This window comes from Vanessa cardui, chromosome 17 (assembly GCF_905220365.1).
Source record: "Vanessa cardui chromosome 17, ilVanCard2.1, whole genome shotgun sequence".
Lineage (NCBI taxonomy): Eukaryota > Metazoa > Arthropoda > Insecta > Lepidoptera > Nymphalidae > Vanessa > Vanessa cardui.
Genome location: NC_061139.1, coordinates 8,238,775 through 8,265,794, shown reverse-complemented (window position 1 = coordinate 8,265,794; position 27,020 = coordinate 8,238,775). Strand labels below are relative to the sequence as shown.

Here is a 27,020-nt window from a genome sequence, read left to right as displayed (position 1 = left end):
AGCGAACAAAACAAGAACAGAGAATCATTATCAAAGTTTGATGAAAACTCGAAAATGATTCTCAAACATTCTGTTCGAAGGCACATATGATTTAAGGCCAAGCCAAGTCATTGTTAAAATTAAAAAAATATACCCATATTACTAAGCATTAGGAACAACCCTTAAAATGTACAAAAAGCGACAGAGAATGTTATATAAAAGCCTAATATATAAATGAAAGAATTACAAATATATTTTGAAAGCCAACATAATTATTGTTCATCTTCTCATCTTTTCTAAACATACTTCTTAAAGATTCTCAAAACAAACCGATCGAATATAAGGTACGTTCTACGTAGAAGATTATATTAGTAACAATATTTTAAATATTATATAAATATTATTTTACATAAAATAGCTAAGCAGTTAAGCCGTTTTAATGCTAACATAACTTATTCTAATAAATTACTATTTACAAATCACCAGAATGCTTATTAATTTTTTTTTTGAAAATCGAATCGAAATGATATATTTCAAATTACTGTATCGCTGAAATAATTTCAAATTAGTGTTTTTTGTTTAATTTGATATTATAACAACAAGGCTTTTAAATACAATGATTTATCAACATACAGTTTAACATACACTATTATCCAATAACACTGAATTTTAAAATGTCCTGTATTTTTTGTTATTAATAAAAGTTAATGTTAAAATGATACTTATTCAGTATCAATTTTAACAAAATGCCCGTTTACAATCGTGCTACTGGACAATAGGTTGATTAAACAGATACTTAATTTATTTTAACATTGCAAAGTCCCATTCTGGTGTCAACAATAGAAGCATAAATACTGTTTAAATTCCCAGACGTCATATGATCAATGGTTTTCCAGTGATTGTATTATCACCATCGTATGTTCATGGTCTCCTTGTTGGAATTGTAGTGTGTATCTCTGTAACAATTTATTAATAATTAATAATATATAAAGATAATAAAATATTTCTTTAAATGTGTTAGTCCAAATAATAATCATGTCCACAAATAAACCCAGTGTTAACATTCGTTTGGTATGCTTGTGGATGTTTTAATTTTTATTTTTATTTTAGCACGATCTTCTATTTGATCAACGATACATTCGTTCGTCTGTCACAATTCGGTCTCCAATTCATTCAATTACGAAACTATTTCAGGAACATGTGCTTAATAACATATAAAAGTATCAATTTCAACAATAAACATTGTTATGTTAAAATTGCTTTGTTAAAATGGTCTAACATTGTGTGTTCATGCAAACCAAACTTAACTCATATTTTATATGTTTAGACATGAATTAGTAACGTGTAGAACCTTACTCTATTGTGTAAGAGAGACCGTTGTTGTTGGATCGTGCTATCTCCTTCACCTTCACCGCCACAAGCATTGACTACATCTACAACAATTGAAAAAAAATTATTAATAACAATATTTTAATAATACATAATTGACATAAACACATCTTGTTTTATAAGTGTCAGAATATTTTGTACATTTTTTTTTTTTATATTTATTCATATACTTATAGATTAAATAATATGTCTAAGTATATGAATGATAACAATTCCATCAGAATTTACGGATAAGTTTTATGTAAGTCTTCGTTTGAAATGTGAATTTATTAAAGAATATACTAATCAAGTTACCGTTAGTTTTAAGTTAAATAGTGCATCATAATCCCAAAATAAAAGTGGGTAAGAAATTAATTTATTGTTAGTTAATTTAAACTTAGGATTAAATACCGTTACCAAAACAATAATAAAGAAAAAAAAAACATGATAATTCGTTAAAAAGTTAAACCGTAAGAACCCTAAATAAGATTACAACATCCGAGAGAGGATTGTCTTAATTCCTATATCTTGCAACAAAGAAGCACTTTAATCCTTTTAAAATGTTGTATTCCTGTGCATCTTCTTAATCTGTAAATCTTTACAAACAAAATCACAGCGCTTCACATCTGTTTCAAATTTAAAAAAAAAAAAAAATTTCGATTTCCATAGATAAAAAATATATTGATGCAATCCAAAGACTGAGATAAACCGGAGAATCGAACCCCAGCATATTAACAAGCAAATTTCAGTGCACTTAAATCAATATGTAATTCTATATCATAACTTGTGAAACTTATGACTAAATATATTAGTAAATAAAATGTATATAGACAATATTGTTTAAGATAAATAATATATAACCTTAAAAATATAAAGTCAAATCATTAATCATTATAAATGCAATTTTTAATTAAATGATTTATAACTCGATGTTTACATATCACCAACTATTAATTAGTGATAGTAATGAAGATATATAATAATGAAACATTCGTTAACTCAAGTTTTTTATGTTAATTAACACTCTGTAACAATTATATGCTGTTAAGGTGTTAATACTTTAAATGACAGCTTTGATCTTGACATTATGGTACAAAAATAAAAAGTAACTAAATTAAGTTGAAATGTAACCGTTTACATGACATAGAATTCAGTATCATTATTTATTTAATAACATTTAGTTTTAACAGACACTACGCACCTATTCGAAATAACGAAATGTTAATAACAGGCGACGCGAGTTAGCGCAATCGCGTATTAAACACTAAGGAGAATATACGCGACCTGTGCGGTAGATTGTACAATGTTGAACTATTCGAGTCGCATTCGATAGTGCAATTTACGTAATCGTAACAACGATCGTTCTCGCCGAATCTCGCTACGGCAACAGTTAAAGGGCGTAGGTGACAGGCGGCTCTTATACTTCCGCGCGATACAACACCGGGTGAGTTCGTGCGAACACCCCGTATGTGCGACTGTGGGAACGGAACGTTTTGTCTCTTTATACAGCGTGATTGCGAAATAAATTGCGTTGTTATACTTGTATGCAATTGTTGTATTCAACTAAATAGATAATACGTATTTTATATTGACACATTGCTTTTTAAAACTCACATAATCATTTCATAGAAAAATGAGCTTGAAAATGTTTAATAGGTTATATTAATGAGTATAATAGTTGAATGAAATACTGAAATAATTTAGGGTGATACAAATGGGACAGCCTGTATCGTGAGCGATATTTCCAAGCGCGGCTAATTAGCGTTGCCACCTCGGACGCGAACAATTGTATACAATTGTGTGCTAGCGACCAGCTGTTTTAAATCGTAATGCATTTAACTGAATAGAATTTAGGTTTAAATCTTAAAAGATAAATAGAAATAAAAAATAACATATCATTTTCTATTTTAAAATAAATCTTAATTTTTTTATTTTTAATATTAGGCTGTATAAAAAATGTCTTTGCCTAAAAACATTGAAACGATCGATTGTATAATAAAAAACACAATTTGACATTATTAATAAAATATAGGATTGTTAATTTTCATAAATTCATTGAATCTCAATAATACACTTAAGTAGTGAACGACCTATCTTATCCCGATCGCACCGATGACCCACTCCGCTAACTCAGTAGAGCATCTCTCGATTTCCAATCGTAATTAAGCTAAGTAAGGACCCTTTGTTATCGATACGTCAAAGGCTAGCCTTAATTACGATTTCTGGATTCGAGCCATCGATAAATTATAGTTCAGATGTTCGTTTAATTAAGTTTGCATAAATGTCACTATTTACATAGCTTAATCGAAGCCGCTTGAAAATGCTGTTTGAATTACGTATTATAATATAATTGAAGTGCTTTAAAGCTACTTATTTATAAATGCGTCAAAATTATAATTCGTTGTTTTTTAAATTTAGAACGCGTTTGTTAAAGGATCATATTAGTACATTTGTCTAAGTTTTTATTATCTGTGACTTTTGTTGACAATGATTTTTGACAGGTATGTAATACATCGATTGTATAGTCTATGGTCGTCTCGTATGTTAGTGTTTCCGCGTAAACCTTCAGGTCTCAACTGCTACATACTTATTTAGTAAAATAATCAGTAGCGGTACTCCGCCGCCATCGGCACTCACGTCTCTCTTGAGGTATTCACACGAGCTGAGCCACATCTAGTAAACATAGCTATAGTCTTTTTTTATACTGAATTATTAAATACATCATGTACCTAGATACATTTCATTCAATTGTTAATACCTAATTCGCCTATTGATGCCTAAACGTAAAAGATATGTAATGACTTAATAAAATGCTTATTAAAATGTACCTACGATTAAAATGCTTCATATTCATAGTAGGTAGATATTTTTAAGTGCAGTTCTAAAAGGTTTTATTCCTAACAAAATCTTTGTATTTATAATTCGTTTCGTACCTACACGTGAAAATAAGCAGATGTCATTTTGACAATCTACACTCGATCATCTTATAAAATAACATCTAAACATTAATAGGATAGGATTTAGTGCCCACCGCCTACTACTAATAGCCATGTACCTACGTTGGTATGTATGGTACACGGTACGGTTATATGAAACATAATACCCAACTAAACATATAAGGTTTATCGTTATTTAAGCATTTACCGTAAGCCATCGGATAGGCGAGCCCATCGTTTAACCACCGCAATTCGGGTTCGGCGGGTTAAGCGGCGTGCACACTGTTCCTTGTACGGCGACTGCAAATTATACGTTCACGTGTGGGGCTACCGCGTTCGCACAGTTTCGGAAGCATTAGGGGCTATTAAGCACCGTTAACACACGGGCTCGTCACGAGCTCACGACTCGCATCGTGAGCGATCTATCGACGATCTCGGTAGCGGATACGGGGCTCGGTTTTCACACGGAAACCAATGTACGCGTATATTGTCCCATTTGCAAAAGAAAGCCGTTTCAGTTCGTAATGTTCTCTTTTTAAATTTCGAATTAAACCTCTTTTGATCTGAACTGGCGCTGTGCACGGATGCAATGCTGATATTAAACATACCTACTACAGAATTTGTTTATTTACGACATCATATTACAAACTTCTAATATTATCAGTGTTTCTTTACTATATTGTCTATGTATTGTATACAATAACCTTCCTTTCGAATGGTTCTATCTATTGAAAAAAAACCGCATCAAAATCTGTTGCGTAGTTTTAAAGATTTAAGCACACATATAGGGACAGAGAAAGCGACTTTGTTTTATATGATGTAGTGATCGTGGTTACTGTAAATTCATTTCGACAGAGCAAACTTTAGGTCCCTATCAAAGTTGCACTATTGAGCTATTAGACGGATTTTCAAGTTTCTAACTATATACATAATGGCTAACTAGAAGCTATATCAACGTTTAGAAGATATTCTGAGATTTGCACTGTGACCCTGTCAACTTGTCGCTACCATTACATTGTATGTTAATTATCTGTGGGCGAGAGTGTTCTGTCACTGTCGTGTAAATACGTCTTCACTAATTGGGACAATGTCGCTTGTCGTTGACACACATGTAAACGAGTCCCTTATGTCAAAAGTTTAACGACCTCAATATGACAGATAATGCTAAGCATGAGTTTTTATAGTCCCGCTTTTTACGTTCGTCAATAATCGACATTGTATGTAAATTACAAATTGCATGTTCGAAATGCATTAATATAGATAAGCTAATACATATATTCGATTTAATTGCTCGGATCATTTATTATTATCAATAAATTAATTGTTTGTTAAATGTTTATTATTTGGCTGTAAACCACTAAGACCTTTGTTTATTCAAAAAAAAATAAAAAAAATAAGAACTCTTTCGAATAAACCTCATTTCTATATTTTAATATAGAATATAATTTAATATTAGAGGCGTAATGGGGTTTTGAATAAACTTCGTGTGGAAACTATAAACTTAAACTCACAGTACGATGTGAAATGTTTTCATCATAAACCTAACGTACATCTAATCTTATATTGGTCACTGCGGTCATTGTAACAGTAGGAACTGACGCCTGACATCTCAGTACAGGACACTAGAACAGCTCATTGCTCATGTGAAAAACTAGACCCTAATACCGAACGACAAGTGTAGCCGCGGCCTTGCATCCCGTGGTGTTCCGACCACAGATTATGTAGGCCATCTAAAATGTCTATTACGCAAAGATTCTTGGATTCTATTAAATTTCAATTATATTTATAATTTAATGTTGTTTTTATTTATATTATATCTTGGTATTATTACAACATATTTTAAAATTTAGTTTTTCATTTAACCATATAGTTTGATCGATTGATTATGATATATCTTGTATGGGTATTTTCATTAAAATATGTTTTGTTAATTAAAGTAACTGTAAACCGAAGTATTCTGTAAACATCTAAGGTACAATTTTTTTTGTACTTTATTTGTTTTATGTACGACATGCCCTTTTTAATTCAGATTTTTTTGTATTTCAATTTCTACACAAAAATTACATAACAAATTACTATTTAAATATAAGATACCTATATAATCATACACATATAAAGCTAATAGAAAAAGACGCAAAATTGTATCTTAAAATGTGAATAAAATTTGTACCTATGTATGATATGTGTATGTAATAAATATAGTATTTTAAGGTAACAGTTTTATAAATTTATAAATCTCTGAGTATATCAAATAACCAAAACGGTAACTCTTTAAAGTAAAGATGTACATTCATTTAAAATACTGTAATAATTATAGGCAATCATTTTAAAAATCGAAATATGTTATATCTACATATATTATAACTAGTAGGTATAATATACAGTATATTATACCTACAAATATAAAAGATAATCAATATCAATCATTATTCAAAATTTCACATAACTTCCTAAATTAATGATATAAAACTATATTTTTTTATAATTTTGTTACCCCATCAAATTTTACATCATTATTTCACATATAACACATGAAGCTACAACTGGTTCAAAGGTAAAATTTCCCCAAGAAGCTGACCAAGAAACCTACATATATTATTTACACATTATAACATTAAATACGGCATGAAAATCAACAAGTACTCAATTAATGTTATATTATAATACGTATGTATAATGTTATATAAAATATAGATACACTTAATACAGATACAAAATGAGAGGAAACTAACCTGTGCTGACGCAAATTGTCCTGCCTTTTGAAACTCTTCCCGCAGACCTCGCAGCTGAACGACAGCTCCGGGCTCTTGTGGGTGCGTTCGTGAATCATCAGGTTGTAGGACTTCGTGAACCGACGTTGGCAATACTTGCAGACAAATTCGCACTTGGGGCGCAGTTTACGCCTAAAATCCCTGGTGTGATCTTCGTCGATTTGCATCACGGCGAACATTTTGTCTGATCTATGGTGCTCGCTGCGGGCGGGGCTTGGGCGCCTGTGTAACAATGATAACTTATCAGACACACGCATCAATCAAATACAACACCTTACCGTATTGTAATAGAGCTGAAAATTATCTAACACTCTACAAAGATAAATGTAATACTTCATTTGTTTTAACTCAGTATTTATTTAAGGGAGGTACACATGTATAACATATGCGCTATAAATTAAAGGTTGAATATTTGTTGATAATTCACTTATAAATATTAAGATTCCGTTTCATAATTATTCGAGCTGTCAGTGAGTTTATTGTAATATATATCATCGATGAATATATTGACGAGAGCTTTATAATTAACACGTATTAATTTATTATCGAGACATTGATTACTATGTTAACTACACGTATATTTATAATAGCTATTAAGTAATACGCACCTTTAATTATTGTATAAAGCTAGTAAATTAACACTTTCACTGTAATTTGTTTTAATAACACAGCGTATGAAACTCCTTCAGTTTCGTCAAATGATTTTAAATTTTACAAAGAGCTAATGTGACTAGAAGTGACACGGTAGACGTGCGACGTAGACCGGGTGCGTTTGGCAACTGCGCTGGCGAGAGGGTGCGGAAACTACTGATAACATTACGCGGAAGGCGCGTATCCCCCACCATGTACGCTCGCCTGAATGAACAGGTAGCGAGACGGTAGGCTGGTGCCTGATGCCGCATAGAGGAAAATTATTCATCAGTATATAACTCATAACACATCGCGTATCGCATATATTGAATTTTCAATATATGAACTCATGAATTCTTGTATTATTCCTTTAGCATAACCATTTAAACACATAAAAAATAATAGTGTTTTTTTCGTAAGTGTTTTTTTAGTATTTGATTTGTAATATAGTCGGGTAGTACAGGTATATAATACTCGTTGAAATTAAGTATTTCTTGCTATCCCCCAAACACTATTAAACTCGGTAAACTAAAGGATAATTACAGAAACAAGCATTAAAATGGCAACGATTACAGTACAGTACACCGGTCGCGGTGGGAAAGCCGCGGGTGGCTCGCGGCGCTACCGTGCGTGCGTTCCACTCACGATATTACTTATTTCGGCACCGGCGCTTGCATTGCCACCCGCTAAATTACCGTTTGCATTCGGCTTCTGTTATTACCGGTCAGTTGCGCTTTCCGTTCAATATAGATCCGTGTATATCAACGCTGAGAATTATAACATATAAACTTAGCGTAATAAAGAAGCTATTTTTGTACTTTTAATTGCCAGCACAAGTGGAAACAAAGCTTAAAGATTATCGCGTTGATAATCACGGTTACAGAAATGTATTTTTAATGTGAATTCTCAGCATGATTCTATTAACGGAGCGCAGTTTTTTACCGTCATTTGCGATAAGAATTTAATATTTAACTGTGGAATCACGAAAAGATGGCAAGCGAAAGAAGCTATGTTGTATATATTTCGACATACTTAGCTACCATTTAGGGTTAGTCTTCTGCGCCGGTACTTTTTGATAAACATCTGATAGTCACGAAGTTTCCTCTTTAGTAGCAAAATAAATGCCTCTTATGGTATGAAAGATGGTCCCGAGTTTATCTCAAGTTTACTGCTCATCTTGAAGAAATTATCGTCATTCTGTGTTCACAAATAGCGGGTACATGTAACGCTGGATTTGTTTAAATCTCGAAATATTCAAGTTATATTCTCTAAAACTCTTCAATTTATTTCCATAACTATTCCAATAGAACATATAATAAAAAAATATACAAATATTGTCTTACAGAACTCAAAATAAAGTTCAAAATAAGTACAGTCAATAATAAGTCATTAAAGTTTTTCTAAAGTTATTTCCTTATTCTTACGATTGGCGAAATGCTGCCTCATCCAGATAACATCTATCTGTGTCAATTTATTTGTTTTAAAGACACGGATCTGCGTATGAATCAAGGCACACCTTAACTTACGTTACGATTCTATGTATTTATGATTCATAAATAACTCGTCTTGAACTACTGACCCCAGGATTCATAGAAGCGTATGCAATAGGTGTACGTTAATTATAAATTAATGAATTATTAAAACAACATTATTCAATATTTTGACGAAATAATTCGTCACGGGTAATTCAAAGCTAATTAGCGATTACGCATAATAGCGTGTAATTAATACTTAGGTTTATGACATCGATTTTTATAATATATTAATTAAATAATATAACTTTATTAAGTGTATCTAATATATAATAATTTAATGATAATAATTATTCAACATTTGTAGCTTATTAATAATATTATAATTGGACTTGTCTAAACAAATCAGACGAATTCAAACTCGAGCGCTTTATTAGAAGACATGGAAAAGTTCCACTGTTACTCTCCTATCTTGGTTCAAGCCAGTTTTGCCAAATTATTTTAAATCATCCGAATTTAAAACTTAATTTAACAACAACAGCCTGTAAATTCCCACTGCTGGGCTAAAGGCCTCCTCTCCCTTTGAGGAGAAGGTTTGGAACATATTCCACCACGCTGTTCCAATGCGGGTTGGTGGAATACACATGTGGTACAATTTCTATGATATTTGTCACATGCAGGTTTCCTCACGATGTTTTCCTTCACCACTGAGAACGAGATGAATTATAAAAACAATTTAAGCACATGAATCAGCGGTGCTTGCCTGGGTTTAAACCCGCAAATCATCGGTTAAGATGCACGCGCGCTAACCACTGGGCCATCTCGACTCTTAACGTACTCGACACTTAATTTAATAATGTATATTATTATAGTTGTAGCTTATACTTTACTTCCTAGATTTGGTAACGACTGAAGCTCTAATAAACATCGGAAATGTCACTTCACTTCATAAAGTAAGATTGTTAAAAATATATTATTGAGAGCGAAAAATGAGGTTTATTTTGTAAGTATACATTCGTCATACAACTCATGCGTCATATCGAGAGTGTGGTTAAACTGTTAACTGGAATTTACATAATTAAACAACACGTCGCAGATTCGGTCGCGAAAAGTTAAATATCGCGGTTAAAAAAACTGTACCATCATAAACGTACTGAAAGGAGTTCTATAGGTCTGTAGGGTTTACATTGTCGTGTCTCTAAATCATCGTTTATAACAAAAAAATATGAGTATTTATTGTTATTATACCGTTATTAAAGAAGATTCACATTACAGTAAACATCCATATAAGCCAGTAAAAATAGCTATACGAAAAATGACAAAAGACTTTATAAAAAAATTGTACAAAAAATAGTCGAAATAAATCTCTTGACAAACATAAAAATGCACGAAAACATTATTTATAAACAATATTTGGCATATTAGATTGCAATATCACCAAACGTGTGAATTTTTTTTATCTCAATCAAATTGAAAACAACGACTATACATATTATGAGTTAAAGGCAATCTAATATATAATTGAAGTCAAGTTAAGAGCTACCACAGCTTATAATAAAATCCCAGTCTTGTCAAGAACTGGCGTAAGAAATTCAGGACAATGCAAATTGTAACAAATCGCATTATAAAAAATACGATTTTTTTACATCTTCACAGATGTGGTCCACTAGAGCATTTATTGGTAGATAGTAGGTACCTTACTTTTTTTAAACATAAACTTGGCAATGATGCAACTCGTTCATCCAAATAATTAAAAACATTGTATGTATAATATCTGGCATCAATATAATCATTGTAAACAGAGCTCCATAATACGCCTTAATGATCACCACAAAAACTGCCACTTTAAAAGTTAATTACGTAAAATTCCACAAACGAATAAGTAACTGCGTAAAACATTCAATTGTTCGCAACATAGTATTTGCAACTGTTTGTCTTACATTGCGCGATTCGTTGCTTGTTGCAAACTGTACCTACATATATAAAATGTATGTATGCGAAATGCTTGAAACTATCGTTTTGTTATAATACGGGTGAATTTTCCATCTATGATGATCGTAGTTCAAATATATTTTTTTCTTTATCGTTGCAAGATCTCGGGACTGTTTTACACAATATTCTGTTGGTTACTTAGTTGTGTAACTCATGTTTTATCATACGAGTATTAATTACCGATATTGGTCTGCAAAATGTATCATAAGTTTATACTTTTTTTTTAAGTTTCGGTGTTACATTAGTTATGTTATTCAGAAAACCGAACATTTTTACTATAGGCGACATTCCGATTCTTTATAATGGGAGGAAATAATTTACCTAAATGAAATTGGAATAATTAATAATAATACAATCAATGATGCAAAAAATGTTTCGCTGTGAATGATTAGTTAGCCAGTTAAATTACAGACTAAAAGGGACATCTAAGTTACCAGTTCATGACACATTAGTTATGTAAGGAATAATAAATTTTTTCTTTTGCCTAAAACAATTAAAAAAAAACAAATTTTGAATGTAGAATGGAATAATGGGCAATGTACATCAAACATATATTTACGAACTCAAATGGACAACAAAGTCGAACGATCTATCTTTACATTTTCACTTCGAGTATTGAACAATTAAAACGAGGATCAAAGCTATAAACGTAATGGCCGTTTTCATATGAATATCGTTGTTAAATTTTATCACTCGCATGTTAAAGAGAAATCGTTAATAATCACTAATTTAGTTCTATTCATATGTTGAACAACTATTTTATTAGTCGTTGCTTTTGCATAACGTTTTATGAGATTTTATTTTTCTTAACAAATTGAAAACGACGCATCGTTCGTTTCCACAAACGGCACTCACATTACAGATTAAACATGAGTTAATTATAAAAACAATCTGTTAAGCAACGTACGTTTAACGCAAAAGTACTTTTCGTTAATTGTAATTTTATGTCTTAGCATTTTAATGATTACATTTTTGTTACGAGACAGGTTACATTTGTAGTAGGTAGGTTTAACATGTTTTTTGACTTATACTGAAAGATTACATGTAGGTACCTATTACCTATTGTTATTAAGCAATTGATGAAAAACATTTTGTAATGGAAGCTTATAATCTACTTTATAATTTCGTGTTTTTAATTCAATTGTATTTGTAACTGGTAGGTTACATAAAGGTTTAATGTTTGTTTTTTAACGTAGCCTAATTGTTCAGAGTAAGTCGGAACCTACACCCAAAAAAAATACAGACGAATTGATAACCTCCTCCTTTTTGAAGTCGGTTGAAAAGGCATACCATTGTACTTATAGTCCTATAAGTATGTCCAACAAATATGTTTCTTTTTAATTGAATAAGTATTAACTAAACTAAACATCTCATTATTAGATACTGACCTTTCAAAGAGGTAATTCTTTTTTAATCTACTTTTGACATAAGACCTCGAAAAATGCTGAGATTTGCATCAGATTTAATATCAAGAAAATGAAATACCTAGATTTCCATCAAGGGACCATGTGGGGCGGATTATAAAATCGATTTCCAAGAGTAACTATACAATTCGATCGAAATTGACCGCATTACACGAGATTTTAAAACAGTAATTGACACCTAGGTACGTGAATTTTTGTGTAATAATAAGTATACGTATCAAAATATCGAATCAATGGAAATTGGTCATCAACATAGTCCTACAGCTTAGAAAGATATATCTCAGACTCGAGAGGAACCAAATCAATCAAAGATGCTTCTAGCTAAAAGCTGAAAACGATTGAACGTTACTGAACAACACTTGGACTCGATTCGTAACGATTTAAACATTTCAAAAGCAGTATTTATCATGTTATTGTGTCAATGCCTTTATAGTCACATCTAATACGGTCTATTACTGGGCTTTGTGGCCATTGTTCGTCTTTCACGAGGCCGAATGCAAGTCAGCGTGAGTCAATTCGTATTACGGCTTTCGGCGTCGGCTTTCTAAGAATTCGTCTGTTCCTTGTTATTTGTGCAATTGTCGATATTTTTTTTCGAAATCTGTGCATCTTATTTATTGTTTATAATGCAACTAAACTCAATAATACATATGTATATGAAACAGTATTGGATGTATTCCTACTAGAATAACAGTGGACTAAAAAATTATAGTTTTATGTCATTGCTGTGTCGATATATTATATTTTAGTTAAGTAGATATTTATTTGGCTGATTATACTTAAGTTTAATAACTCAATATCTGGAATATATCTACACAATAATTAAAAACGCAACGAAAGCGCTGAAAGCGCTTTCGTTCGAAAAAAAAAGCATTAACTCCATATTGTTCAATTCGTGTCTCTGTATTTCAACACGAAATTATGTTTATCATTCTGTTTGACATTTTTACGAACAATGAATCATTCGTCTCTTTCCCACCGATTAAAATCGACGAAATATAGAAAGGGATGGAATGCAATTGTTGGCTTGTCCTTTAAGTTATGAGTATAAAATGCTTGGTATGGGCTGAATCATGCTCTTATAATTACCTTGATGTGGTTTCGTTTATGAATAAATCTTTAGTAATGGTCGGTGATCCTTGTTATGGTGGCAGTTCTTAATATTAATAAAATTGCTTGAACAAATTCACGAATTACTTATTTGTTAAAATGAGGTGTTATAACAACAAATTAGGCTGAATGAGCACCGACTTTTGCTTGAAAAACTAATTAAAAGAATCCTACATATTGTTTTGAAAAATATATATTTTTTGTGTATACTCAGTCAATACACACTAATTATATTATTACTTAAAAAAACAACAAATATAAGCAAACAATGGTAATGAGTGATGTCTTTAAGACTAACTTTAAACTTTACGCCTGAAATATCAATTAGGTACACTCTCTCACAATTTATCAATTTCTTTCTCTCCTATATTCTAACTAGCTGATTCTGCGGCTTGAGCAACGCAAAATTGATAAAACACACAATACAAACCCCCATAAAATCCGTTCATAGAGGATATCTACACCATATATTTATAATAGTGTTCGGTATTTAGGCCGGTTAAAGAAAACTTCTTTGGTTTTGCTAAATACCTTTATCTGAAGATACAGGTGTTACTAAGACAAGAAATCGGAGCGGAATGATATTCAAATTTTAAATGTAAAGGAAGTAACGTATAGATAAAAAAGGATTACAAATGTCTGTAGAATATCGTAGTTAACATGGACAAAATGTCATATAAAATAAATGTAATGCAGGTCCACACGTAGGCGCCAACAAATAGTTTTATAATAGTTTCTGATAATTCGTTATTAATCAGTACGTATGCGTTATATAGCAATAAAGATAATGAAGTACAGTAGTATGATTTATCTAACCGGTCACCAGACAGAAATCGGGAGCGGGATTGGCTTTTCGTACTTTCCGAGGCAATTCAACGCTAAGACTACTAAGAATTATTTCAAATAAATACTTTTTACAGTCTTATTTATCTGTGATTTCAAACTGGATAAGACATGAGAACCCAAGAGTTGTAGAGAGATAGAGAATGGTAAGTAAAAATAAACAGTCATCGTTAGTTATCAGAGCCGAGATAGACCAGTGGTTAAAACGCCATATTAATCGATGATAGTGGGTTCAAACTCAGGCAAGCGCCACTGAATATTCACGTGTTTGATTTAACTTTATAATTCATCTCGTGCTCGGCGGTAAAGGAAAACATCGTGAGGAAATCTGCATGTTTCTAATTTCATAGAAATTCTGTCACATGTGTATCCCACCAATCCGCATTGGAATAGCGTTGTGGATATTCCAAACCTTCTCCTCAAAGGGATAGGATTAGCCCAGCATTGGGAAATTAACAGTCTGTTGTTGTTTTTAGTTTTCATTTAAATTAAGAAACATAAATTATTTGAAGGAATTGTTCAAATTCCTCATAAGTCAATCATTTGGACGTATTATTTACAGCGTGTAATCCAAGTTATATCGATTTAAATTGAAACAGGTTCCACAGCCAAATTATAATATACAAATGAGCGAGTGAGCAGATATAACGAAACAGTTAACGTCTTGCGCGTTCCCACAGGAACGGTATGCGCGACCTGGAACAGTGGAACGAATGGAGACGACTGTTAATTATATAAATATTGTTCTCTCAAGAGCTTAACAAAAATGAAAACGCATAGATCAACAAAATAAAACATCACGATTATTATTTTTATCGATAATGACACATAAGTCGACACATACATCGAGTATTAAGACTACTCTATTCGAACATGTATAAACAGGTACATAATTTTATGCTATATGTACTATATTTAATTTTATTTCAAATATCTTACCTACAGAAGATACGATACATTGATTTGATATTAAAAACAACAATTATGATAATTTACTAGCCTCACCCATCCTTATTAATTTTTCAAGTTTAAAAATTTAGAAAGTCTTGTTTATCTTAGGTAGGTATACCTACAAAATTATATTAATAGGTATTATTTTTTGTTTAAAATTTATAACTTACTTCCTAGATAGGCACGCCTTATAAAAATAAAGCTGTAATACCTATAAGCACCTTAAGTAATTAAACCAAAAGACGAATACGTAATGGAGCAAAAAATAACTTATAAATATCAACTCCACTGTTTTACTGTGCCGACTGATATATTGGGCGCTTGCCCGTAGCCCCCGGCGAGTGCCTCCCCGTACATTTTAGCTGATTGCCTATGTTTCAACTTTTAACCGCGGTACCTACACCTATAGTTATATATTATGTACTTAATACGTACATCATTCTGTGCACCGCATACTTATTAGGTATTTATATACTAGAATTATATTAAAAAATTTATAATGAGTAGTTGACAACAAAAATTTGAAAAAAGAACTAATCTTTTGCAATAAAAATGCAACAAGAATAAAACGGTCAAAATTCGAAATAAATAAAAACCTTTTTGATATATATCCATATAATTTTAAAAATCGAATCAAAATTAACTTAAGTTTTCTTAAACCACCATTAGCACCAAATTAGTAGCTTAATATCTAATTAACTCCAATAAAATGTCTCTAGTATTCAGTAATTAATTCAAATGACAAAAAGCTGATTCGTAATATAAGTTTCCTCTCGCACCCTAACTCCCTTTATATATTATGCCCTCTGGTAACACATGCGTATTTATGTACATGTGTTTACGTGTGGGTGTCGCTACTGGTTTACGCGGCGGCCAATCAAAGACGAAGGAGAAATCTTTAATAACAGTTCGTGAACTCTTTCCAATTGATTACTTGTGATTGGTCGATTCGAAAATAGAATTCGAATCGTTCAATTTGAATGTTTATTTTAAAATTTTATATAAACCACTACTATTCCAAATTCAAAATTTTGTTTGTACTTATAAGCAATTATTAGTGTATTAGCTTTGGAAAAAAGACAAGAAGAATACAGATTAAAAATACTCGAGGGTCTCAATCTCAATCGGCACAAAGGAGGTCGCTTTATTAGAGTTCGTGACCAAACACACATAATTAAAACATGGCTTCGCCCTAAGGGCTTTATCTCATGGTATTTAACGTTACAGCTTTGCACTCTAGTGTTTTATGATCGATGATTACAATCGATTAAACGGTGCCTCACTAAACTGACAATAATTTTTAATGAATAAACTTTTTTTTGAACGATAATGATTTGTTTTTGAACAAAAATCGATATATACAAGAGTTAGTTTGGATATATTTAAAGCGATATGTGCGTGCGCAATGAAAAAATTTAATCCGGCTACTGTTCACCAATCAGCGCGGAGGGCGTGGCGCGTAACACGGTAGCCGATTGGGGAAGCATTCAAAAAACGAATTCTTACTTTTTTATTTACAAACGAGTGAAGCGTGGGAGGAACTTTCTACAGCCGGAAGGTTTTTTCACGTGGGACGCTGATATAGCTTCAAAAGCTTATTAATATACAGTATAGCGATTAAACTGGAACAAATGTATATTTAAATAACTACCCAATCATTTCGAAAAATCTCTTATCTTATTAAAGTTCTATAAGGAAATGCTTTAGGTTACATTTCTGTTAGAGAAAAATCTATACGCAAAATTAAAAATATATATAGTGAAATACGTCGGTATCTCATTTTTTTTAGTTAATATTTATAAATACAGAAAATAATACCAACAAAAGCGGTCCTATTTCATTCGCTTAGAAATAAAATCAACAAAAATCTCAATCGCATAGAAAAAATCTACGGGTAAACATTAAACACTTCTAAATCTGACCACAAACAGACCAAATCCAAGCATCGAAATCACTATGTCCATAAAAAGTCAGGTATAGTCACCTGTGGCGCTATGGGATGTGTTAGACGAAAGCGCCGGTGTGAACTGACCTTAACAAACATCTCTCAATGGACGTAAAACAAGTTGAATGAGTGTGCTAAGTGCTTAATATCAGGTAAATGAATAGAACGTTTAAATACACGGCTAGTTTGGACCGTCGACGCTAATTCCGCAACCACAGACTATAAAAACTTAAGCAATGTGGTAAATACCCTCAATTTCAAACCGTGTCGAATTGAATAAAATTCTGTTAAATTAAAAAGTTTTTTTTTTAAATTTTTACTCGACTATCGGAGTTAGAATGAATGCAAAATTGCGAAAATGTTAAGGATTTTTTTAAAGGTTTTTGTTACTTTAACACATGTCTTGCATCTAAAATAGGTAGATCAAATATGTTACCACCAGTATCATATATACCTAGGTATATATTTTCCAAGACTATACTACGTCGTGTATCATCACATTTAAGAAGTTACGACGGATTAGCGTTAAACGATCCTATCTTATAAAATATTTAATTGCAGGAATCTTTCTTTTATTAAATAAATATAATCTATCTTATTTATTAAATAAATATAATTTCTACAGATTGTATTCATTTAGATTATATCAGAAAATGCTGATTAAATTGTCTCCCTATGAATCGACAGTATTACGCAACAAACAGTAATCTTAAAGTATATTTATATTTAAAATGCTCCGTAACACATGTATTGCTGTATCGCATTTGCAATACAAATACAATCAAACATGTATGCATTATCTTCAGAACACAATCGTATCAATTCACGGTCGCGTTTACGTATACCATAAAAACGTAATGATATGTGATAAGGCCAGTGTTACTTAGGTAAGTGGTTATATTGTTTGCAGTAAAGTTTATCGTTGAACAAAGTAATCAGGTGGCGGTGTATTCAAAGAGCTCGTACTATGGAATGACCCGTGCACAAACAAAGCGATACCACCAAATACAGATAAAGATTTAAAAAGGATATGTTCGCTCAAATTGCGCAGCTTTTTGTATTTTTGCATAGTGCGATTGTTTTGCACAGATAATATAATCTGTTTTTGTTAAATATGTTCGAGGAATACACACCCACCAAGGAGGAATGATAACATGTTAAGAAATACAATAGATACGACAAGTATGAGATATCCTTTTAGTAATTTTTAGTTCATTATTGTACAATGAATTTCGATAGTAAGGTTTTGGCCGATTGGTATGTTGTACAAGGTAGGGTTGAAACTTTTTTATAGGTTTTAATTACTTTTCTAATTATATCGATTCTTTACAATTGCAGTCTAGTTATTTAGACGCAGAAAATAAATTGCATTGCGGATAATTTTACTAACGTTAAACGTGGTTTATAAGACTAGGAAAGAAAACCAAAATAAATCGATTATTATTTTACTTGATTCCGATTAATTTTTCCGATTAATTGGAAATTAAGTTGAAACCCTATTAAGAATTACGAAAATTAAACAATACGAAGCTTATAACAGGAATGGAAACTTCAAACATTATTTGTTAGTATTTAACACATCCAAGAAAGGAATTCGTTTATCTATTGTGGTCGGAGTCAGATAAGAGCTGCCCAAATTCGTCAGACCATTGTCTTTTATCTAATACAAATAAAAGTTTCCTGCCATATTCTCGCGACTGACAAATTATGTGTTAAGAGGTTACTATGTACAAATAAAGTATATTATTTACATATGATTGTTTGATCTTGTATTTGTTTCCTGTATGGTAAATATATTGACAACGCGTTCAATGATTATGTTTTAAAATAACACTTATGTACTTACAATATTTAACTTATACCTAATTTGGAGGTACAGAGTTGATTTGAAAGGGTTAGGTTTAAAATCGGAAACTACATCGAATTCTTATTATTATTGTGTTTGTTATTGTAACCCAAACGTGTTGAAGATGAACGTATAACTATTCTGATAAGAATAAAAATACATAACAATTTTAGTTATATTAGAGGTTCCTAGACACTTATGAAATAGCCAAACTGAATTTACCTAATAACGGTAACGTTGGATTACTTTATAACTTGCATCTAACGCAATGATGATATCCCTCAGATCGACTTTTGACTGGGGTAAATTTTTCAACGGAGACTACGATGACCAGAGGAAGATATTATGGAGTAAGCAGAGATCGCTCCATAATTCGATAGGATAGCAAGCCGAATAGAACTTAGACGAAGGTCCAATGGCTTTCTGCCAATACCTATACAAACTCCGAGGAGGTTTAAACATTAAAACCTCAAAATCAGCTTTTTATAGCTTAACAAAACAAATAGAATAATATGAGTAATCACATAAGAACACCGATATAATAAATTAAAAAATATATCGTTAAGTCGATATGGACTTCTGTTGTAACATACCAATGGAACATATATTAGATAATGGTAAATAGCATTTATATGAAGTATCGTCTGTTCTGGTGGACTATAATCAATATTCTGTCCTCGTTCAATGTTTAAACATCGTTCGAAAATTAATGGATGCAACATCGGTCGATTCGGTCGGCGTTATGACAAAAGCCTTTCTGACCATAAATAATCATTGTCTTGGATATTATTCCACCCCGTGGCTCATAAACTCGACGTTGTGTGTTAATATGGGGAATAGCTTGTTCTACACAGCCAACAGATAAAAACATTAAATTAAAATAATCGTAATAAAATCAAATACGTCCTCTAATTATTATTACTGCCTACTTTTAATGTTTGCAACTATTTTGATAGATATCTTCGATTTGTTGCCATTTAAAAAAACGATAGATTTAAAAACATTTCAAAGCAATAGCACTTGTACAATTCTTATTTTTTAAAACTGCACACGATTCGAAAATAAAGCTGAGGGGTATGGTATATTACATTCGATTATTACTTGGTCGCGTATGTGACATTTGTCTTTTTAGTCTGTGGTACGAGTTCGTTCGGCAAAGTTAAAAGAAAGTGGCGCGCAGTACGCCCCGTCGCGCGTCCTCGACATTCCAAAAATATTCGAACACAATTTCAAATTTTAAACTTGGAACGTTTGTTTTTTAAAATGCAAATTTTCATTTCCCCGTTGTGGTTTGGACAAACATTTATTCAGAAATAACATATACCTAACACTTTGTAAAACTGTCGTTCTAATTGAAATAAAGACGTATTGTTAATTCAACTTAACTAAGCTTTTATTAATTTAAAATCAAAACAAATAATCATAAAATAAATCATTATGCTTTGCAAAACGTTTATGTGGAAAACTTTGCAATAAAAAAAGCGATTTGAAATCGTTTAGCGCATAATTTGCGTTCTAAAGCTGAATTGGCAACAAGCGGTATAATCGCATGCTACCGAGTTACGCTCATATTAAAAGAGCTCAACACTAAGTTTTATCAACATGCGATACCTACATATTTTATAAATTGATTTCCTTAAAACTGTGATATGAAAAATATCGTATTGTACAATACTATAAATATTTTTTTAAATTATATTTTTTTGATGTTTTATTAATAGTTAGTAATATCATTTTTATTAATTAAAATAACGAAAATATAATTTTTTTCTATATTTAAAGTAATATTTACTTTAAATATAGAAAAACATTGAAAAAAATTATAAATATTGCCGAAGTTTTAATTACGAGTATACCTCAGACTTTTGCATTTTTAACTCTTGCTTATTCTATAATTTGTTAAAAAAAAGTTAAACTATAAAAAGTGTATTAATGTTACCATTTTCTAAAAATATTATTAAAAATATCCGACTCTCAGCCTATAAAGGCCACTCAGTAATTACGAATGTATGTTATTTAGCCTTCGGCGTTGTATAAGCACGAGAATTAGTCTGACATTAAAGGCATAAAGTAATTTTCCTTATTGTTAATTCTTAATTTTGTGTACGAGTAAAATACGCACACCCATCAAATTGATTTTAAATAATCGATATCTTTTATACACCATCCTACTTACGAACTTAACCATGACTAAAAATTAACACTCGATTTTTTGTGACATTAAAAGAGGTACGACACTTTTTGTTTTTAATCAATGGGTTAAAGTTTACTCACGCAAATTTGAATAAAATTGATTTTATTTATTGATAAATGGGTATTTTTTAATTAGTTTTCATTATTCAAAGTATTTTTATGCATTTTTAATTGTCATTATTTTTAATCTATCACACAAAGATTTGGCGGTAAAATGCTCAAAAGAGAACGTCAAACACATCTGACATTATTTTTTTTAAATCTCATGGGAACCAAGAAAATATCGTCCAAAGTCTAATGATGCGTGCACTTAAAATCATTCATAAACAACAATACAAATCGGACAATCCCGAAATGTCTAATAACGTTAGGGCAACGTTTTTAAGAAACCATTGTTAAATAAACCATAAATCGTTATAAAATGGTTGCGATCAGACACTCAATGGTGCTCAAGTTGGGTGCTCGTAACTAAAAAAAATTATAAGTTTTGTAATAATTTTTTTCAAGCGCCGAGGCGCTAAGCACCATTTGCATGATAATATAGTCGGGTCTATTCAAATAAAGAACGTATTGGATATTTTTAATCATCCCAATCCTTCAGAGGTAATTTTGAATATCGAATCAAATTTATATTTCGAATTCAAATAAAATGACTTAAAACGTCGATATTTCGATATACATTCGAACTAAATTAACGCATATGACAAATTTTACACCTACTGTTCTATTAGACAATATTTGCATAAAATCGTAAATGCTAATAAGAATGTTTGGTTATTATTCATACGGACGAAACTTGAATGATTGTAGTTCGCACCTTATTGCTTGCTTGTTAATTCATTATTTATCGTGTATAAATATAAATAGAAAATATATCAAGAAAATAATATAAAAATTTCGACTTACAATTCGAGAGGAATACATTACTTGTGACGAACATAACACTTATCAAAATATACATTTGCAATATTAATCGTTTTCTCCCTTAATCGCTTCGTCGGATTTTAAAGGTTTTATGTTGTATATATCTTATAAGGCTGAGGCAGTTGGTGCTCAACTCTTATGTTCGCAATCGACAGTACGCAATTAAAGAGAGCTTCGATTAGATTAAGCATAAGTAAGAAGGCGATAGAGTACTCACTGTGATCGGGCGCTAACAGCGGCGTTTATTGCTGATTAATGTTTATTTTTACGTATAAATTAGTCGGCTGCGCGGCGTAGACTGGTCGAGTGCAGTAAAAAACAGTAATTTATTAGTGGCGACTTCTCGTGTTGGCACGGGCTTAACGAGTGTGTGGCGTGCGGTGCGGTGGTAAGAAAAAACTGGCTCGCTTGGTACGTAGCTCGAGCAGCAGTGGCCTGAGGAAGAATAACCCCAGGAGTCGATGGGAGCTGCCACCGCTTCCGAACGCACCCCGCGCCCCGCACCTCGTACCGCCCGCTCGATACAGATCACGCATTCTACGAATACCTTTAGCCACGGCGCTGGCGATCACCTGCCATCTTTTTCACTCTTTTGCCGTTGCTGTTGCGTTGGAAGACCACGATTATGCGGGATGAAGGGGGTCTAATGAACGTTTTACACCGAACGACGCTTCCTAAGTTCACCGAGTAAAGGTCACACGGGCTAAGCGAGCCGGACGACGCAGCGTGAGCGTAGAACTCGACCGCGCCGAAGTAGCTGCGCGTGCGCAACACCGGCAGCGCCCACATGACCGGCCGTTTAACTGCGCGCGCTCCTCGCGAAACGCTATCCGTCTCGCTCTCGCCTGCTCAAGGAAATCGCCTCTCGCTCGCTCACATCGACGTGGAAAAATGTATCTAGTTCTGTGGAGGCGACGCGGATTGCAGTAGCAGTTAAAGGTTTTTTTCGTTTTAATAAATTTGTGGTTGTTCGTCTCGCTTAGGCGCGCGCCCGGGGCGTCATGAAGCGAGAAGGTAGATTGCCACCGAGTTACGCCTTCCGCGCGTTCTCGTTATTATGTAGGTTGCCCGCGCATTAGAGCCTCCGTGTATTGCGCCTGCGCATGTATAAAATATAATAATGTAGTAAATACGTCGCTTGTTTGCGGTGAAGCCGGTTATTTATGTGCGCCCGCGGCTACCGCGCTACGCGCCGCCTCTTACGATTTACTTCCCACTCGATATTCATCAATCATACCTAAAAGGGTTGTATATATAAGAACGGATAGGGATTAAAATGTTATTTTTTAATATTTAAGGGCTTATAAACATTTATGATTTAATTTATTTATTACGTCATTTTTCACACAGCCAAAGTTCTCGTTATTATTTTTTTACTGAATTAGATACTTACTAAATCCAGTCCTAACCTAACAACTATAAGAATATTTCAGATATTAAATTAAATAACAATCTAAGTAAATCTAAATAAAGAAGATAACATATAAATTTGTATTTACAACAGTCTTTATTGTAAAGAAATGTATTTCACATCAATTTCTATGTCAGTAAAAATAAATGTGTAGGTTAGAAAAAAAAAACTTTTATGTTCCCGATCAAAAGACAACTACAAATCGAACATAACGGTACCACGCGACACGCATGACACATCCAGTGAGACAAAATTAAACAAACAAAGGAGGCTTTTCCAAAAAAAAGGTCTTACAAATCTTCCATTTAGAAACATCACTATTAACTTCTAATCAAGCGTGGACGGTGACAAAACGCGACAATGACCAAAAACATCAAAACATATTAAGGGATTTATTGTTTACGAAATTGGAATTCATTATACGAAGCTACGGGAAGCTTATAGACTCATTGTCCTACATTATGGTCTGCGAAGTGTCACTGGGCACGAGCATAGACAATGCTGTCGCTCAAAAACACAATGTTTGCTCACAATGACCAGAAACAATCGGCAACTTTTATGGTAACACAAAAAGACATCAGAGATACTTTTGTTGACAGAATGAATGCCAATTTCGACCACACCGAGTTGATGTGCGTTGCTAATTTCCTAATTCAAATTCCGTCGAACGATATGGAATTGTAATTTAAAATTTATGATAACATTTCAAGGGTTTGTAGTCGTACACAAAATATTTCTGAAACGGGACATTATTTTTCATATCGAAAAAAAGTTTATGTTGGTAATGAAATGTTACCATTTGATTGTCTGTTTTATTTACTCGTACAAATAATAAACTAGCGTGCTACCGGCACCATAAAAGCGAATTGTATCTTCACTGAGATCGTCTGTATGCCTTATAAAGCAAAGCGGAGCTTGCTAGCCGAACCTCTTCTAAAAATAATGTTTTCGCTCATCATTAACTCCACAATGCGCCGCGATCGCTTCGTGCTTTGTCTTTTTAGTCGGTGACGCAATTCATACCGAAACGGAACAATAAAATAAAGTACCCCATCACACGATTATAAAACTTACACTTAAAGTTTTAGAGTAGCAACTTTCTTGTACACGACAACTGTTGATCTCAGAAAGAATTGTCCGTTGACAACAGAGACATCGATGCTATTCTTTTTTGAATATCGATTGTAAAAAGCATTCTCATGACGCTGTGAGAACTCTCGAGCCGAGAGTACAGTCGCGTCTTAAATTCTTTAGCCTATTCAAAGCGTTCTATCAGCCGTCTTTGTGTCAATATTTCAGCTTTGGAGTTACTAGTTAGCTTGTCAAACAGTCGTAGTTAATTTCGAACGCGAAGGTACAATGCGGATCGGTAGAAGCATAAGAGATTATCAGATATTTTCCCGTCGGCTCAGCGTATGACAATCTGAATCGAGTTGAAGCCTTGTAGGAATATAATGGCTGGCTAACTGTTGTTGGATCGTATGATTAGGATGAGAAATATAAATTATAATAAATAATTTATGCTATAAAATACAAAGTTACAATAAAATTAAAACGTTATAAGGTTATAAAGTGACATCGCTCTTTAAAAAAGGATAATAAAGACTTAGGGCTTAAAATTAATTTTATAAATACATATTCAAAGGATTCCTCTTAAACCGAGGACGCTGATGCACATATAAAAATATGCACGAGAGATACATCTTAATAAAAACAAAATTCAATTATTGATATACCCAAAAATGAATAATAAAATATTATTCTTAAGAAATCTCTATCGTATTAAAATCAATTAAAAAGAATATGGTATTTCGATGCAAATATTTTCGAATGATTAATGCTACTAATCTGCAATCTGCCACTGAATTCCACGCTACATTCCTTGGAAGAGGTTTTACGCATAACCAGTAAATTATACGACGGTATCGCCTTTTATAATCTTGTAGTTGCTAATTTATAATATCGTGCTCACATCTCATAAAAAAAATTGTTTTCAATTTCAATTAGCACACAAAAACATTTTAATTAAAAGCTTAATAAAACAGAACGCTTACCCATTTGTACCGTTTTGCTATCAGCTGCCGTCGAAAAAAAAAATTAATATTACCACACGACCGTCGAAGAGCCGGCGTTAAAATAAAAATTCTCTAAAACGTATAAATGAGACCGAACAATATCAGCGCTGCGACACAACTGCTTGTAAAAGAAATCAGGAAAGTATGATAGCGATTTTTTTTAGCTTTAAATATGTGAATTTACAGGACCGAACCGATTCGGACTGATACAAAAAAAAAGACATCGACAGATGACATTCGGCCGCCGAATAATTGTGTTTTACAAACGGAGCGAATAATAAATAATTCAATTTTGCGGTCCGGCGATTAAATTACAGCCTTTATCCATTCCGTATGATGCAGGCGACAATAAAAATGCAAATGACGACCAACGATGCTGTTATTTACGGTGTTGAGACATTGAAACAATCGACGGTCCGGCTGCTGCCATTCTTTTTATTTCGTACATGCTTTTAGCCGCGGGTACGTTCGTTATTTGAAACGAATTATTATTTTTTAGGTTCTTATATAAAATACATACAGGATACGTCATTACTCTTTGGGACCTGATGATTTGACAGTTATTAATAACATAGAATTAAAGGCTGAAGTCGATTTTTACATATATCTAAGAGTTTTACTCTGCTTGGTTATAAAGACATCGAAGAGATATAATATCTTTGATAAATACTAAGTCTTTTACATGAATGAACGGGTCAATTATTCTGTCTGTTTGTAGTTCTTTTAAAATATTTATTTATTTCGCAGAATGAAAAGAACACAGTTTTCAATTTTTGGAAAAATAATATTTCTTAAACTCAATATAATATATTATGAATATACGTATCTAAATATATTTTATCATTCAATATTAATTATACTAATATTAATAAACAAGCATATTATAGTAGCCATAATACTTGGGGACCAAATGAAACAGAAGCTGCCTGCGAACTTTTAAAGATATTGTTAAGTTTTCAATACGAAAAGAGAAAATTTCAACCAAACCTCTATGAAGTAATAAACCAAAGAAACTGCATATACCAGACCTGACGTATCAGCAATGCATCTATTATTTTCGTGAAGCGAGAAAAACAAATGAAGATCTTAAATTAACGGAAGATGATGAAGTTTATTGACATTATTGATTCACAGAGTATAAAATTGCTAA

At 32.3% G+C, this 27,020-nt stretch overlaps 1 protein-coding gene across 4 annotated transcripts; it reads right to left on the bottom strand.

Annotated features, from left to right (window-relative positions):
* Window positions 1-560: 560 nt before the first annotated feature.
* LOC124536956 (protein drumstick) lies at window positions 561-26,085 on the bottom strand. Of its 4 annotated transcripts, none has more exons than XM_047113627.1 (4): window positions 25,850-26,085; window positions 7,016-7,276; window positions 1,336-1,412; window positions 561-935 (listed from the first exon to the last, which is right to left on the bottom strand). In XM_047113627.1, the coding sequence occupies exons 2-3, from the start codon at window positions 7,231-7,233 to the stop codon at window positions 1,388-1,390; spliced, it is 243 nt and encodes an 80-aa protein (XP_046969583.1). In that variant the 5' UTR covers window positions 7,234-7,276; window positions 25,850-26,085; the 3' UTR covers window positions 561-935; window positions 1,336-1,387. The 4 variants fall into 4 exon arrangements, with proteins under 4 accessions (XP_046969583.1, XP_046969585.1, XP_046969582.1 ...); XM_047113629.1 differs by lacking the exon at window positions 25,850-26,085 and adding an exon at window positions 22,932-23,180; XM_047113626.1 differs by lacking the exon at window positions 25,850-26,085 and adding an exon at window positions 22,602-22,865.
* Window positions 26,086-27,020: the final 935 nt, after the last annotated feature.